The 16,632-nt window shown below is 53.6% G+C and overlaps 1 protein-coding gene across 1 annotated transcript in view; it reads left to right on the top strand.

The window, feature by feature from the left end:
- Window positions 1–13,259, top strand: part of Kif13b (kinesin family member 13B) — a 197,872-nt gene extending 184,613 nt beyond the window's left edge. Inside the window, 3 exon segments of the mRNA XM_004630706.2 lie at window positions 5,790–5,852; window positions 8,001–8,730; window positions 11,266–13,259. Coding sequence (XP_004630763.2) covers window positions 5,790–5,852; window positions 8,001–8,730; window positions 11,266–11,531 — 1,059 coding nt within the window. The 3' untranslated portion in view covers window positions 11,532–13,259.
- Window positions 13,260–16,632: the final 3,373 nt, after the last annotated feature.

Genomic DNA, 16,632 nt, shown 5'->3' with positions numbered 1-16,632 from the left:
CTCTCTCTCTCTCTCTCTCTCTCTCTCTCTCTCAAATAAATAAATAAATAAATAAAAATTTAAAAAAAAATATGTAAGTGATCTTAGAAATATCTTGGAAGACAATACACTTAATTCCATGATTGTGAAATAACCGAGACTTTCCTCCAAACGTGCCTGGGCCGGTGCCAGGGTTTTCACACAACGGCCTCCACGTCAGAGCTTCTGGACAGAGGCAGACCAGCACTGTGCGGTGGAAGTGTAATGCGAGCCATGTGGAAGTCAAATTTTTCTAGTAACCACATTTAAAACACTAAAAAGAAAGGTCAAAATTCAGTAGTTTTAAGCTGGTAGTTTTAAAGTATTGCTATGTCCACCTATATAGTCAGTACAAAAAAGTGTTTCAGATGCCCCTTTTTTTGTACAGAGATCTTGGAATCACATGTATGTTTCATATTTCTAGCACACTCCAGTTCAGATATTCAGTTTTAATTGGACATACTAAGCTGCTTTAAAGTTCAGGTTTACTGTTGAAAAGTAGATTCATGTGTCCAAGCTGTTCAAACATCCTGAAATGCATTTCCATTTTCCAACATATGTTTTACCAATTAACGTCAGCTAAAATAGAAAATTGACTTCTTAAGTCACATGAGCCATGTTATTTGTGCTTGGTCACCAGGCGTGGCCAGTGGCTTCCTTGTGGAGCTGTGGCCTGGGACTCAGGAAGGCTGAGCACCTCCATCCAGTCAGCCCAGTGGGGGCAGATCTAAGATTTGGATAAATTGATTGATTGATTGATTTGTGTATTCAGAAAGCAAAGCTCAGTGCATAAAATCTCTTAGGAGACTCGGCTGAGTGTGATTAAAAATAGCAAAATGAATACTTTGTAGAATGAATGGCTCAATGAAGATTTAGAAAGAGGGACCATACAAGCCACAAAACTGCACCTAGCAGGGCCTATGTGAGCTTCCTTTTCTTACCTGTTTCTTTCTAAACATTCCATATGGGCAGAGAGGAGTCATTTGTCAATTTTCAGCAGAGAGCTGTGAGGTCACATTTCTGTATCAGAAAGCTCCCCAGCTGTGGTTTGGAAGGGGGTTCATTTGAGAAGGGAAATGAAGACTCCAGGTTTTTTTTTTTTTTTTTAAATGTATTTAGGACAAGGACTCCAGTAGTCCTAGAGCCCTTGCGTGGCCTGTGGTGCTTGCTGGTCAGGGATCAGGAGTCGCCTCCCTGTGCCGTGATGTGCAGATTGACACAGGCGCCTCTGTCAAAGGCCAGCTGGTGACCACCACTCTGCCTGCCCTCCCAGGGTATTATTGGTCACAGACTTCATGTGGACAGGATCACTACTGTCCAGATGTGCATTCCCAGATCTGACCTCGTTTGCGCAAATGAGAGACTGGTGTATCCATCAGAATGCTGGGTTCCCATTTAAAATAAGAAACCCTGGGCTGGGGAGCTAGCTCAGTGGTCTGTGCACCTGCCTGGCAAAGCGCAAGGACCCAAATTCGATCCCCAGTACTGCATGCTGTGCCAGCCCTGAAACTGGGCATAGTGGTGCAGGCCTATAATCCTAGCAATAGGGAGATTGAGACAGGAGAATCACTATGTGTCTGAACTGCATAGTAAGATCCTGTATCAAATACATAAATAAATAATTGAAAAAATAAACCCAGCTACCAGATGCATAGAATGCAAGCATCATGAAGCCTAACAGAACTTCCCAATCAGGATTGCTCGTGCGTGAAGTCGTAAGCAGTGGGCAACCAGGAACATCGGTATGCAGGAGCCAGGCACAGAGTCGCAGTGGTGGGTCTGATCTCCTGGTGATGAGGCCCGGTGGCAGGGTTTCACCCACTGGACTCCTGTCAGAATGGTTTGTTAGGTCAGGCAGTGCTTGCCATATGTGCTGCTTCTGCCTGCTTTTGTTGCTTGTTTTTCCTGCTTTAGCAGCAAGAAAATGAGAGGTCGGCTCCTGGTTATTTGTAGTAAAAAATAAAACTTTCATTTCTTGTAAAAATAATTTCTTGTATTTGGATTTAAACTATTGCTTATAGGCCAGGGAGATAGTGGCATAAGCTCCTGCCTGGCAAGCACAAGGTCCAGAGTTTGATCTCTGGTACCTAAATAAACAAACTAAACTACTGGTTAGTGTTATAATAATTTAAATACCATTAAAATGACATTTAAGAAATTCAGGATAGCAGGTGATTACTAGGAAAGGTTTGTTTTCAAACAAACAAATACACCTGAAAACTCAGTGTTGGAAAGGGTTTAAAATGATTATTTTATTTCTTCAACCAACTTTTCTTCTCCTTACCTGCCATATTCTGAAACTTCAGGCTTGTTTTTTCCTGTAAATTTGTTGTCAGGGAATGTGTCAGTCTGCTTTGTGCTACTTGTTAAGTAATATATGTGGTCTTTGTTCATTCGTGCAAGAAGCATGCCGGGCACAGTGCTGCATACCTGGAATCCTAGTGCTCAGGATTCTGAGGCAGGCCCGTTGCTGGAAGCTTGCAGCAGCCTGGAGTATGAGACCCTGTCTTAAATGAAGCAGTACGTTAGTGCTTTATGTGTGGAAATACAGAGTTGAACGAGATCCAATTGCTGCCCTTCTACTCTGGCCTTTCTGGCTTTAGGAAGATCCTCAAGCTATAAGGACAAAAGTTAAGACACATGCAGTTGATACTAGAGATGCCAGCAGATGTGTGTTTCCTGTGTGACAGGTGATAGTGGTTATTTCTTCTGATGGAGAAGGTGGGGACATGTCTCCATGGGACTTTAGGTGAAGAAATGTTCCTGGATGTTCTTCCCAAGGGGAGAAGTGTGAGGAGGGGTCAGAAAGCCTTGTGTTTGGATGGGGAGAGTTTTACTTTTCTTGTTGCTGAGAGAAAAAACCCAGCACCCACTCATTAAGGGAGAAAGGGTGGGTGACTGCAGGTAGGTGTCGTGGCAGAGACACCGCAGAGGAGGAACAGTTCATGGTAGAGGGAGAGTAGGAAGCAAGTGAGGGACAAGACAAGCCTTCTGTCCCTTATATCATATCCAGGCTATTGGAAGGAGGGCAGTGCCAAACTAATCAGTGGACTCATTTGGCAATCACTCACCCTTAGGCCTAGCATCCTTAACCCTGGCATTGCACCAAGAGTCAGTCATGCGCTCTTGATCCAGCCACCTCTGTAAAGCCCCACCTGTGCCTGCACGAGGCTTGTTGGGGCACATCTAGGCACCAGCCATAACAGGGAGGAAACAAGCAAGACGGTGCAGCCTTGTGGACACGGTCCCTGTTACGTCAAGGAGACAGGGTGCTCCGGGTGGAGGTGCTCCAGGACGGATTTTATGCCAGGTTTGGATTCGGAGCGCATCTCCCCAGTCACAGGGTATGTCAGAGCGGGAGTAGCAAGTGTGAGACCTGCTAGATGCTAGGAAGCACCCCGCCAGCTCTCGGGCGCACCTCTGAACTGTGCTCCTGCCTGAGCCCTGCTCGTCTGGCCTCTCCTGGTCCCTTCCCATGTCTATCATGGTGCCCTGAGCGCGTTTAACCAACGCTCTTGGTGATGGTTTCCGTGGTGTGAAATGTGGGTAATTATATTCACTTGCCTCATGGGACTTCTCCTTAATATTTATAGCTGCAAACTACTTTGCAGTCATTTTTATTAATAGTTACCAGATGTGTTGTAAGGATTAATGAACTTATGATCTGAAATGTTTTGAGCTCCTGAAATAGAGGCGATGCCTGCAGAGGGGGTGTGAAAGAGCATTAAAATGCAAACAATACACAGCTGTTATGTGTGAGCAAGTGGCACAGTTGAGGTTCCGGCATTCTCTGCGGATAAATCTGGGACCCCTACAAGACAGCTGCGTTCATCCCTGCTCTCCCTGGAGTGGGCGGCCTGTGTGCATGTGTACACATTCCCGGTGATGCCAGTGACCCAGGCTCTCCTCACCCTGGTCGTTGTCTTTCCAGTTTCCCCAGCCTCTGTAGCCAGTTGCGTTTCCTCTTACTGTCCAAATTCAGTAAGTATTTGTCCACTGGTAGTTGGAACCTGTGTTATGGACAGTTTGGTCCTGAAATTCATTTTAGCACATATTTATTAAGTGTCCTGGACTTTATAATCACAGGAGTCTCCTGGAGGGAAAGATGGTATCTTTTTAGAAGAGGTTCTGTCCTGCATCATCACCCCTCTGTCCCTGGTGCTGTTCCTACAGTTTTATGCTTGGGAAGGGTTGCGCTTCACCTCAGTAGGAAGGGTCAGCTCCTGGTCTTAATAAGTCAGATGGAACTGGAGTCCTAGTATGAGATTTTTTCTGTCTTTATGAAGTGATGGCTGAGCAGCTTCCTGTCTGTGTGAGGCCTTAGACACTGTGGGAGGAACACAGAGACGGCAGCCTCTGCCTAGCACTGTGTGGGGCCGCGAGGCCCAGTGCAGGAGCATGTGAGAGGCTGGGCATCCTTGGGAATCTCTGAGTACCACAGAGCCATGGGTCTGGGCCACAGCTCTCTGGCCCAGGAATCAGGAAGCTGCTCCAGCCCTAATGCTAGAGGTGGTACTCATCCTGCAGGCCCCTCCCCCTGCTTCGTGGCTATCACAGAGCTTTTCTGGTAGTGGCCCCTGCAGAGCCCCCTGTGGGATGGAGTGATGTTCCCTTAGCTATCCCTTCTTCCCCAAAGCTTCTTCTGCTGTGATCTCCTCACACCCTCGCCGCTGGCCTCGACTTCAGTCCTGTCTGTCCTCATCCTCTCCTCTCCGATATTTGTCTTCCTAGCAGCACTAGGCATACATGGTCATGTGGCTGCCTTCACTGACGCAGGGCCCCATGCCTGCACCTCTGGCTGGCGCCTGGTGTGGGCTGTCTTGTCCCCTACACTCTTCTCCTCCAGGTGGGTGAGTGGGACAGGAGAGAAGACCACAGCCTGGCCTGAGCTCTGCCCAGATGGTGGCCTCTTGTGGGAGGCTCAGGTCCAGCTGTACGCTGCACGCTGCAGTAGCCACAGCCGGGTACCTTTCAGGTATGAGATCTCTAGTGGAGCAGCCACCACCCTCCATCCTCTGTGGCCCCAACAAAGGGGGAGTGACCTTCCTGTGCTGGGGAAGAGCCCTCGTTCCTGAGCTCACAGACCAGAGAAGGGTGCTGGGAGGAGCTGAGCCTCGTGTGCCAGTTGCTGTGTCCCATACAGTTGAACCCAGTCACCAAGGCCCTTTCCTTATCCTGGCTCCCATCATTTTTGTCTTTTTCCTTTAATCTTCCTTGAACCCATCTATAACTCTGCAAGGCACAAAGTCCTCTCTTGTGGCCTTGTTTATACTCGCGATCCCAGGCTGTGCACACCTCCGGGCTGCTCTGCTGCTGCTGTGTCACCTCAGACTGTGTTTCTCCGGCCAGCTAGTGTTCTGCTGAGTTTTAGCTCTCCTCTGCCATCTCTGTTCAGAAACCTGGTGGCGACCCTTCTCCATTACCTGGTTAGGTTAATTTCACGCCTGCAGCTTCCTCTACACCTGTCCTCAGGCCAGGTAGCCTTCTTGGGTTCCCACTTCCTGTGGTGACATGAGCCTGCTGTCCATCTGGCTGTACCACGCAGCCTGTAAGGGTTGGACATTGTGACTGCAGAAAGGGAGCTCGGCCTGCAAGTGCCCACGTGTGGCAGTGGCAGTGGACTGAGCAAGGGTCTTGTCTGCCTGGCTGGGCCCCTTGTTCTCCCTGTGACCTAGTCAGCAGGGCCCTGCTGACGCCTCTCAGTCTGTGCAGTGGACGCCTGTCTGATTATCCTGGTCCCTGATCCCTGACCGGCACACTTTTCTCCTCAGCTCGTGCCCCGAATCCTGGTGCAGGCCCCTCTCCCGGACACCCAGGTGGCCAGGATAGAGGAGGTGAGTCGCTGGGCCGGGGCTGTCCCTTCACGGTGCTGGTGCTGGTGCTGGTGCTGGATTGCTCTGTCTACACCTGTGCTGCTTTTTCTTCTTCGCACTCCTGTTTACTAATTAGCTCCAGTATAGGTCACTGTCTTCTCCCTCCACATTTTCCATGTTACACTTTCTATTTTCAATGTGTTAATCATATGATTGCTAAACTTTTGGGTGCTTGACTGCTAATGTAGTCTGTGCTTTAATGGCCCACTGCTAGGCAGAGGGGATTTCTATAAACAGAATGATCTCCTTCTCCTAAGTGTTTGCTTAATTCTCAGTTTTGCATTTCATTCTGATTCATGATATCAGCGTGAAAAGACTAATGCTAAGCTAGAAGAAAATAGTCTCTTATGACCTCCCACGGATCAACAGCACTTCTGCTCTTATGAATAGCAAATCTATTTTTTCCCACCGTGCTTCATTCTCTTAGGAAATTCTGGCTCTTCACAGGAAGCTTTATTTATTAGAATAATAGCAAAATCTCCCCAGTAGTCCCAAGGGACATTCACACCTCGTGTCCTCCTGTTTCCGAAAGGCCCTTTCACCAGGTACTTCTGAGGCTCGTGAGCTCCCTGTGGTCTCCACAAGGGTCCCTCCTCAGAGTGTAGGCTGAGTGCCCTGCTACAGGTGATGCTAGCAGGGACATGTGTGCCCCTAGTGCCTGGGCTGATGGCTCAGCTGCTATCCAGGTCTGGTGGCTTCCCCAGAGCCCTCTGGAAACATCTCCCAGTGACATCAAAGACAGCAGCTTGGTTTCAGCTGGCCCATTCGAGGCAGCCTGGGGAGCAGTGCCAGGGCGCTGGCTTCTGCCATCTTGCTGCCTACCACTTGGCCCTCAGCCCTGGCTTTCTCCTTCCTGGGTCCTTTGGCTTCTAGGGCCACGATATAAATGGATGTGTGGAGACTCTTTCCGCCTTCCGCCGGCCACTCCTGGGATGGGACAGACTAAGCTGTGGGTGCGAGGAGGGGCATCAGGGTCCTGCTGGCCAGTGGAGGGGGTCTCTGCTGTGGCTGAGTATGTGTCTCCTGGCCAGTGACGCCAACACAAAAGGGAAAGAAATGCGTAACACATGCAGGGCGTGAAGGCGCTTGAGAGACTGCCTAATCTTTTAGAGTGTGTATGCCGATGGCAGTTCCTGATCTATTGGAGTGAGCACATTCTGCAGCCCCAAGATCCATCACAAAAACAGGCTGTTAATCTCAAGAGGTGCCGTTAATTTCATCCCCTGAAAGTGTGCCTCGCAGGGACGGGAGACTTCTGAAAACGGGTGTAAATGACAGCTCGCGGGAAAATGCATGATTTATCAAACTGCGGCATTAGGCCAAAGAACTGTAAGAGACTCATAGATCTCAGCTATTTCCTAGTTCGAATAAATCCTGTATTTCAAATGGAAAATGACCATTCCTGTAATACAAATAATTTTCCGTAAATATTAGAAGACATATTTCTTCTGAGCAGTGCCCACTGTCTCGTTCTTGTCCCCGTTTTCTGGACACTGAGCGTAGGGAGCAGGAGGGTAACTGGCCAGCTGCCTCTGCCCAGTTCAGTTGGCACAGTGGGATTTGGACAAGTGGTGGCTGCCATTGTGCCCCTGAGACATGGCTTGGTGTGTATCTGCCTGGTGGCATGAGGGGTGCGCCTGCCCTACTGGCCCCTACTCTGTCTTCTGTTGGTGTCCCTTTGGGCCACAGGGCTCTGATACGGCATCAGCCTTTCTCAGCAGCCAGAAGGACAGCCACTTCACAGAAGGCCTGGCCAAACCCTGAGACAGGAGGGACACACCTTCAGATCTGCTGAAGAGACCATGCTTTTGATTTTACCGAAGAAAGTGTTCTTGGGGCCTTTCCAGGGTCTCCTTGTGAACTCACCGTGGGCAGAGTTGGGTTTCACTGGAGTGAGGCCCTTTTCTTACTCCTGCTGCCCCCAGGCCCTGACCCTGGTGGCAGGGGTAAGTGCCTGTCTGTATGGAAGGGGAGAAGTCACAGCCTGGCCACTGCCTGTGCAGCGATGGGCTCTGCTCCCCTCGGGCACAGTGTCTCAGTGTTCCTCTTCTCCTGGGGAGCAGGACAACCTGACTCGTCCTTCTCAGATGTGCTTCCTTTCCACCACAGGCTCAGCGAGGGAGCCAGGGGCCTGCTGTGGCCTCAGAGACCGTGGTGCCCATGGTGGCCCCTGCCTTGAAGGTGTTGGACAAACCAGCCCTGCCACACACCGCTGTCATCACCCCAGCCCCTGAGGGGCAAGACGGGCCCCCCAGCCCCCTGAGTGAGGCCTCCAGTGGCTACTTCTCACACAGCGTCTCCACCGCCACCCTATCAGACGCGCTTATCCTCAGCCTGGATGCCACGGGCCCAAGTGGGCAGACGCCTGGCCCCTCGGCTGTGCAAGGCCAGGCCCCAGAGGCAGAGCTGGCCTCTCCCTCTGGCACACAGAACCACCCTGCAAACCCAGAAGAGTCCCCAACACAGTCTGCCCCCCACCTGGAGCTTGAGGTCCCTAGGCCCCTGTTGCCACCAGACCCCCTGGCACCCGCGTCCCCATTCAGGATCCGAAAGGTGCGCACCTCGGAGCTGAAGTCCTTCACGTGCATGCTGGGCGGCAGTTGCTCTGGGGCTGAGGAGGACTTGCTGGCCACAGTGGAGCCCAGAGACCCTGGAGAGCAGGCTGCTGGGAAGCGGGAAGTGGCGTCGGACTCTGAGGAAGCCAGTGAAGTCCCCGAGTGGCTCAAGGAGGGGGAGTACGTGTCTGTGGGCACCACCAAAACGGGCATTGTGCGGTACATCGGCCCAACTGACTTCCAGGAGGGCACATGGGTTGGTGTGGAGCTTGACCTGCCTTCCGGTGAGTGCGGGGGAGGGTCCCTGGAGCCAGGGACGCGGGGCGGGCGCCTAAATCAGGAACAAGCCGAATGAGTTTGCTTACTTAATTCTGGAAAGTTCCTAGAAACTTGGGCCAAAAGGCTATTAGACATTTGGTGGGGTTTTTGCTAGTTTTTTCAGTACTGGAGACCAGACCCAGGGCCTCTGCGCTGAGCTTGTCACCAGGCCTTGCGAAGTCTTCGGGCTTCCCAGTGGGACTCAAACTTGTGATTCTTCTTCCTCAGCTTCCCAGTGCGGTGGACTCCAGGCCTGTGCCTCTACATCTAGTTGATAATGGCCTTAATGTCCCCCTCCCCCTTGAGATTGGGGTCCTGCTATATTCCGAGTTTCTCAAACTCTTGGGCCAAAGGGAACCTCCCACCTCAGCCTCCTGAGTAGCTGAGAGGACAAACCCCAGCCACCACATCTGTCCTTCAGTATATGCTCCTGGGCCACAGAAGCCTGTGCCTTGCAGTAGCACAGGAGCTTAGTCTTAGTCAAAGGGGAGGCTCTTGTGACACTGGACCCTCCACTCTGTTCCAAGACTTCCTGGGTGCCTTGCCATAGCTGGGTGCTCTGGGCCAGTGATGGGAGGTCCTTTGTAGACTGTGGTTAGGCCGACCAAATAGCTCAGTGGATTAAACCGCCTGCAAACAGGTGCAGGGGCCAGGGGTTCAATCCCTGAGCCTGCTGTGCCAGCCTCACCCCCGGGGCACGCTGAGACAGCAATTGAGACTGGGCGTGCACGGCTGTAACCCCAGCTCTTGGGAGGCTGTAAACAGGCAGATCACTAGGAGTCCGATCTAGTAGTGAGACCCTGAACACCCTGTAGACCCTTCCCTAAAATACAGAAAGGAAAAAAGAATGTAGGTTGTGGTCTACAGAGTCATGAGGGCAAGACTCAGGAGTGCTTTACCCTGGGCTTTTGGGGAGTTGCCTTAAATAGCTTCCTTGAGCTGTCTGATGCAGAGCGCAGCGCAGAGAATCCTGGTTCTGGTGGCAGTGCCCTCCCAGCCCTAGGTGGCCCTCTCTGGGCCTGGCCACATCTTTGCCTGCCACAAGGGCCTTGTCTGCTGGGCTGTGCAGGCCTGTGGGTGCCCTGTCCAGCCTACAGCCCAGCGGTGCCCTGCTGTGGCCTTGGGTCAACTCTGTTCTGGTGGTGCCATGGCTGTTAGCGTGGCTGGTTTTGTGTGGACGCCATGGGCGTGAAGCCTCACACCTGTACTTTGCTGGGCTGTTCTCCTAAATGGCTGTGCCCAGCAGTGCTGGGCAGGCGACTCGGCGGGCTGGGCTCTGTCAGGTCTCCTGGGGCCAGGCTGGTTGCCCGGAGAGGGCAGCTCAAGGTTAGAGCAGGGGTAAGAACAGCTGCTTGAGCCAGGGCTGGAGCCAGGAGGTCTGGTTGGGGCCTGAGCCATGCAGCCATGGAGCCACAAGAATCCACCATGCCCACAGCCTGCTGTATGCCATCCTGGGTGACAGCCGTGCCAGTGGTAATGTGTCTCTGGGTCCTGTGCTCCCTGTGAAGTCACTTGCTACTTTGAAATTCATAATTTGGCATAGAATGGCTTGAACTGGAAGTGATTCTAGAAGATTAATGTCACACAGGCTGGGAATTTGTTTTAAATCTGCCTCTCCTGAAGTATAAAGGGGGAGTGAGAAGGAAGTTTATGTCTAGTTGAACTCAAGAATTAAAGAGAGATTAGCAAATTATTTAATTTGTGCAGTGTGTAAGTAATTCCATAGTGCGATCCAGTTCTGCTCTAGATTCTGAGGATGCCGCCAAGTCCCCGAGGTAACTAACTGCACTTTCATTCTTGAGAAGAGAAAATTGCCAAGTGAATGGCTAAGGCTTCAAGAGCAGCACATCCCTGGGGGCAGGGAGAGGGGGTGGGGGACAGACGACAGGGAGGGAAGATGCAGCTGGGCCAGCAGTGAGGGTGCATGAGCTGAGGACTCCTGGGAGCCACGTCCCCAAGGGTCCTGGGGCCCTGCTAAGCAGTCTTTCTCTAGAAGGCATCCAGGGTGTAGAGCTCTTATCTTGGAGAATAGGTGCTGGTAGAGAGTGAAGCTGGGGAGGGGCTGCAGACATCCAGAGAACAGGTGAGGTGGGGCATGGTGTAAATTGCGGTGCTCAGGAGGCTGAGGCAGGAGGATCACCAGAAATTCAAGGCCAGCCTAGGCTACATAGCAAGATAACCCTGCTTTAAAAGAAGGAAACCAACAAAACAAAGATAAAAACCCCAGATGCCCAGGCAGAAAGGGATGAGGGTTTGTGGTAAGAGGCTTAAGGCAAGAGATGTTCTGCCCATGCCACCCTTCCTGATGGAAAGTCATTGTGCCCACTGGAGGGGCAGGACCTAGTGCTGTCTCCATTGTCCCTCCGCAGGGCCACAGACTCGGTGAGCCCATCCCAGGTGCCCGTGTGCCCTGGCCTGAGGCAGTGCTTGTGAAGCCGCTGGGAGGGAGGTGACAGGTCACGGGGCTCATCTCCCTGATGTCCCTTTTCTGTTCCCTACAGGAAAGAACGATGGCTCGATAGGAGGGAAGCAGTACTTCAAGTGCAACCCTGGCTACGGGCTGCTGGTGCGGCCAGCCCGGGTGCGCAGGGCCCAGGCCGCTGGGCGCAGGCGCAGCACAGGGCTCCGGGTGCAGGGTGCCCCCGAGGCCCGCCGCAGCACCACCCTCTCCAGCTCTGCCACCAACCTGGCCTCGCTGACGGCTGCCCTGGCCAAAGCTGATGGGAGCCCCAAGAATGTGGAAAACCGGAAGTCCTGGGCCAGCTGAGTGCAGGCCTGGTGGCCAGGGATGGGACCTCATGAGCAGGGCCGTGAATGCTTTTTGCACGATGCAGGGCTGGTGACCCCCCTAGTTCCCGGCTCCCCGGGATTCCGGAAGCTTTGCTTCTTCCCTTCCTCAGGGGTGGAAGATGAGGCCTTTTGGAAGCCAGTGGGCCTGTGGGATGGGACCGAGGCCCTGGGCCACAGCCTTGGAGAGCGATATCCCTGTTGGGATTGCGTGGTGTCTGCCTCTTTCTTACTCCGTGACCCCACTAATGCCTTAATTTAAACTCTGGCCCTAACTGTCCTTGCCATGCCCAGCAAGGGTTTTGCCCTCCGTCCCGAGTGCCAGCTACCTTAAGTGCCTCTCCCCATCCCATCACACAGATGCCCAGGAAGGGGTCTTGGTGGGTGTCCTGGCATCTTTAACCTGGTTACCATTTATTCCCTTCACAGAATGCTTGGAACGTATTTATTTGTATTTATTTTTCCAAATCAAAATTCCTTTTGAGCCTCAATCACGTCTGCCCAGGCTTCTGCCTTCGTCCTTGGCCACTGGGCTCCTGCCTGGGGGTTGGGGCCTGGAGGGGCCTGGGCCGCAGCGCTCGTAGTCCCTTCAGGACAGACACCCAAGTGGCCTTACTGTGAGGAAAGGCGACCGGTCTGGGTGGCCTGCTCTGATGACAGAAAGGTTGGCTCACTGCTACATTGAGTGCAGCTTGGCGTTGGGGACATCCTGGGCCATGTTATGCTTGGCGGTTCCTGGGCTCTGATGGGCTGGACAGTCGGCCAGAGATGCCAGCAGATTGATGTCACTGGGGACCAGGCCCAGCCCTGAGTTGTTCTGGCCTGGCTGAGCCTGCGGTGTTGGCCTCCATCACAGGGGAGTGGTGTGTGTGTGTGTGAGGAGGGGGACAGATTCTGGCCCAGGTACTCCAGGCCGCCCCAGGATACAGGCAGGACACCCTCAGAGCCTGTTCCTGTTCCTCTACTTTGTTCCTGAACTTTCACAAAAACTCTTGTAGCAGAATCCCTGGATCTCGGGGGTCTGAGCTTGTGGCAGAAAGTGGTGCCAGGCCCTTGCCTCTGGTTGGGGTGGCGCATGTGGTGGCCTCAGCCCCCATGGCCTGGCCCAGCGTCCAGCTGATAGCCGCATTCTACTTGGTGTCACTAACTGTGTGTGTCACTACCCATGGCAGGACTCTGGGCCCACCTTTCACTTGTACAGGGCCCAGGCAGGAGACACCAGCATCTTCTGTTTCCTAGGTGCTGCGTGCGGACACCAGGGTCTGGCCTTGGGGTCCTGCGGGTAGGACCCTCACCATCCTAGGGGATGGTGTGGCTATCTGTGGGGAGCCCCCACTGGAGGCAGCCTTGATGTGGCTTCCTGCCTGTTTTTGGCTGGTACTTAAGGGACAGCTGCCAGGTGGGTCTTGAGTGAGCGCCATCAGTTTGTGGGGCTCTGCTCACTGTGCCCCTGTCCAGCATGGGCTGGGTGGTTAGGTGCTACACGCCACCTGTTCCTTGCATAGTGTGTCCAGACTGGTGGTTGTGGGAGGAATCAGTGCTCCTGAGAACTCCCTGGGGGAGGCCACCCAGAGAGTATGTAGAAGGGGCTACCTTGAAGTGTGAGCACAGATGTCAGCAGAGTAGGTACGCGGTGGTGGGCCTGGCTGTCCCCGGTGGGGTTCCGTGCTGTGTGCTCAGTCAGGGAGACCCCGGGCAGAGCAGGAACTGCAGGCGTGCCGCACCAGGTGGCTGCTTGCTGGCACCTCGGAGCCTTGAGCTGCCTGGTTCCAGCCTGGCATAGTGGGCTGACTCCTTCGGCCACCCACCTCCATTTCTCCTTATCCTGCTGCCGACAGTGTCTGGGAAGCTCGGCCTCCTGAGATGCTGCTGCCACGGCTGCCCTGGGCCTCTGCAGAGCGCCCAGACCTACAGATGCAGCCCACACTTCAAGCGATCCCTGCAGGCTGCACCCCCATGGGTGTGGAAAGGTGTCCCCAAGACTTCTGTGCTCCTTCCTTGGCATGCCTGGCTGTGTGTTTTTCAGAAGCAGTGTGGGGTAGCTCACGCTGGCAGCATGTTGGAAGCTTATCCCAGCAGTGGTCTTGGGAACTGTTCTGGGCTTGGGGTCCTGCTAGGGCAGTGGGGGTCACCTCTGGAATCTCAGTCCAGCAGGGAGCAGCAGAGCCGGGCCCTGGCCCTCAGATCTCACACAGCCTGCGTCCCCCATTGTGCCTGAAGACAGTCTTGCAGCATACTGACCACAACAGGCAGGGCCACTGCGGCGACATCCACCTCACCTGGTGGCCTGTGTGGTCTTAGTCCTCCCCACCCGTGGCCTGGTGGGCAGCCTGCAAGTGGTGGGGATGAGCACTGGTGGGGATGGGGACACAGCTGCTCTGTGCTGGACCAAGAGGGCAGGATAGGGACCCTGCTGAGACCAGAGAGGAGGGAGGGCCTAGGGAAGAGGCTGGGGGTTCCCAGGTTCAGTATTGAGGGAGAGGACGGCACTGTGATCCGACAGTGAGCAGGCCACTGGCTTAGACGGTGCCGAGGTCCCCGTCCTTGGTGTTTGCTCCCATGGTAGGTAGCATCACCCAGGGTGAATGCTCTGGTGTGCCTCTTCCTTCCCTGCCTGTGGCTGCCTGGGCGCTACCCGCCTGCAGCCCGAGGCTGTCTCACCCAGATGGCAGGACCTGGCCACCTGTCAGGTTGTCCTGGGGCCAAGTGCAGCCCACTCTGTGCCTAAGCCACTGCCCGAGGCAGCTTTCTCATGGTGCCTTTCTGGTGGCTGCAGATACTAAGCGGTGTTAGGAGAGTATGGCTCAGCTTCCCTAGGTGTGGATTTTGTAAATAGAATGAGTTCATGTGTAAAGAGGTGACTTTGTTTCAAGGGTTAGAGTGGTTTGGTACACTTCAGTAGGAGGTTTGAAAAAATCCAAAGACTAATGAATTGTAAAGACTTCAGTGGTTTGTATTGTACGATGAACTAAACCTCTGTAATTTTGTACCATGTGCCTTTCCACCAAATGACCAGCAGCTTCTAAATAAAAGCTTCCAGATTGCTTGCCTCCACCCGACCCGTCTTGCTGCTTCTCCCTTCACCCCAGTATGGTTCATGCGCCCTGAAGACAGCTCCTAATCATGGCCCCGTTCTCTACAGTGGTGGTGGGCTCTTGCAGATGGAGACCAGGAGGAGGAAGGGTGGGATGAGGGGCCCCTTGGGTGCACCCCTCCGCAGCCCAGGACCGAGCTGGCCAGCACTGGACCAGGGCGCTGGAGCGCCCACGCCGTGGCGGGTCTCCAGCCCGCCACATACATTAGCCTTGTGTGGAAGCCAGAAGCTATAGGGACTTTGGGAGGTGTGAGAGCCAGGGAGCTGGAGCTGGCAGCAGACAGGGACTTGTCCCCAGCTGTCTGGCAGGGCTCACTGTCCCTCAGCCTGTGACGGACCCACTCTGCACAGGGCCGGGGACAGAGCATCTCTGCTGTTGCTACAGAGATGGGCTGTAGGCCAAGGTGCTTTGGGAATGAGGATGAGGGTTGTGACAGTGCCCAGGTCAAATCCCAGGGGACAGTGAGATTTGCTGTCACTCTTGGAGGCCTTTTGTGCTGATAAGGCCACCTCCTGCAGATATCTGGCTATGTGCCCAGCAAGGGACCAGAGGGCACAGATGGTGGTGACTTTGGCCTATGTGCTGAGGTGACCAGGCCTCCTTTGCCTGCCAGGGGATCCCAGGCCCACAGGCCAGCATCAGCATGGGACTCACTGTGGCCCCTGCTAAGGACCGCTCGCTCTGATCCCCACCCCCCGCCCCGGTGAGTATGTCACTCAGCCCTTGTCTCACAATGTCCTTGTGGATGCAGGCCCCAGCAGTCATCAGCCAGAGTGCGTCAGGGCTTGTTTATATTCACAAGTGCAGGAGAGTTGTTCTCAGAGCTTGGCACTGCCAAATGGACAGGACGTGGCAGCCAGAAGCATCTCTGCTCAGAGTGAGGCAGGAATCTGAAGAACTGACCCTGACCTCGCTCTAAAGAGAAATCTTCAAGTTGTAGCTTCCTCACAACGCTGTGGCTAGCTGCTGTCTGCAGCAAGCTCTGGGGTTTTTTACCTTTGCTCAGCCCCCAAATGATCCTGATGGATATGACATCAGCTCACTTGTTCAGGTGCTGTAAGGAACATGTGCACCTGTCCCAGCCTTGCCTTGTGTGCTGGGCAGCCCATGATGTGGAGGGCACAGGCTCTAGGATGGGGACAGGGCAGTAACTTGGGGAGGACAGACAGGCCATGGGCTGAAGGTCGGAGCTCCTATGCAGTTTGGGGCCAAAGCACAGAGCATGCATGGGGTGGGGACCACCCCATTAGGAGCTTTGCGGGCTGGGGAGATGGCTCAGGCGCTTCCCTGGCAAGTGCAAGGGCCTGAGCTCAATCCCTGGTTCTGCCAATAAATAAATAAGAAAGAGAAAAAGAAAGAAAGAAGAAAGAAAGAAAGAAAGAAAGAAAGAAAGAAAGAAAGAAAGAAAGAAAGAAAGAAGAAAGAGAAAGAAAGGACCTTTGCTCCCAATGCTAGTCCTGCCCTTGCTGCGTCCACTTGGTAACCGTTTTTGTAGTCTAAACGTGTGCGCCCAAAGACCGCTTACTCTGAAGGGTTCTCTGGGCTTCGGAGCTGTGCACAGAGGGCACGCTGGGAGAACACAGAGCTCAGTGGGGGACCTGAAAGCCACTGCTGCAAGCCTGTTAAGGAAGGGCGGGTAATAGCTTGTTTTGATTTTTTTGCTGTTACAGGGGAAGCCCCCAAAAAGCTCCTATGTGACAGGGAAAGGGAAATGGGAGTGGAGAAAGACAGGGTGGGCGTGGGTGAGGCAGGGAGTGGGAGGTGGGACTTCTGGGAGCCACCTTCCCAGGCAGCTTTGGGACCCTGATCCTTTGCCCAGGACCCTGGCCCAGGGCCTCTGAAGAGCCTGAGGGACCTGTACCCCCTGCGGTGCTGGGCACTCGAACCATGAGCATTTGGTTGGACCCAAAGAAAGCCTAGGCAGCCTCAGTTCAGTTATACATTTTATTTTCTAATAGGTACAATACTAAAATAAACACAAATTAA

Source organism: Octodon degus, unplaced genomic scaffold (genome assembly GCF_000260255.1).
Source record: "Octodon degus isolate 3935 unplaced genomic scaffold, OctDeg1.0 scaffold00036, whole genome shotgun sequence".
NCBI classification, from domain to species: domain Eukaryota; kingdom Metazoa; phylum Chordata; class Mammalia; order Rodentia; family Octodontidae; genus Octodon; species Octodon degus.
This window is presented reverse-complemented; position numbering and strand designations above follow the sequence as displayed.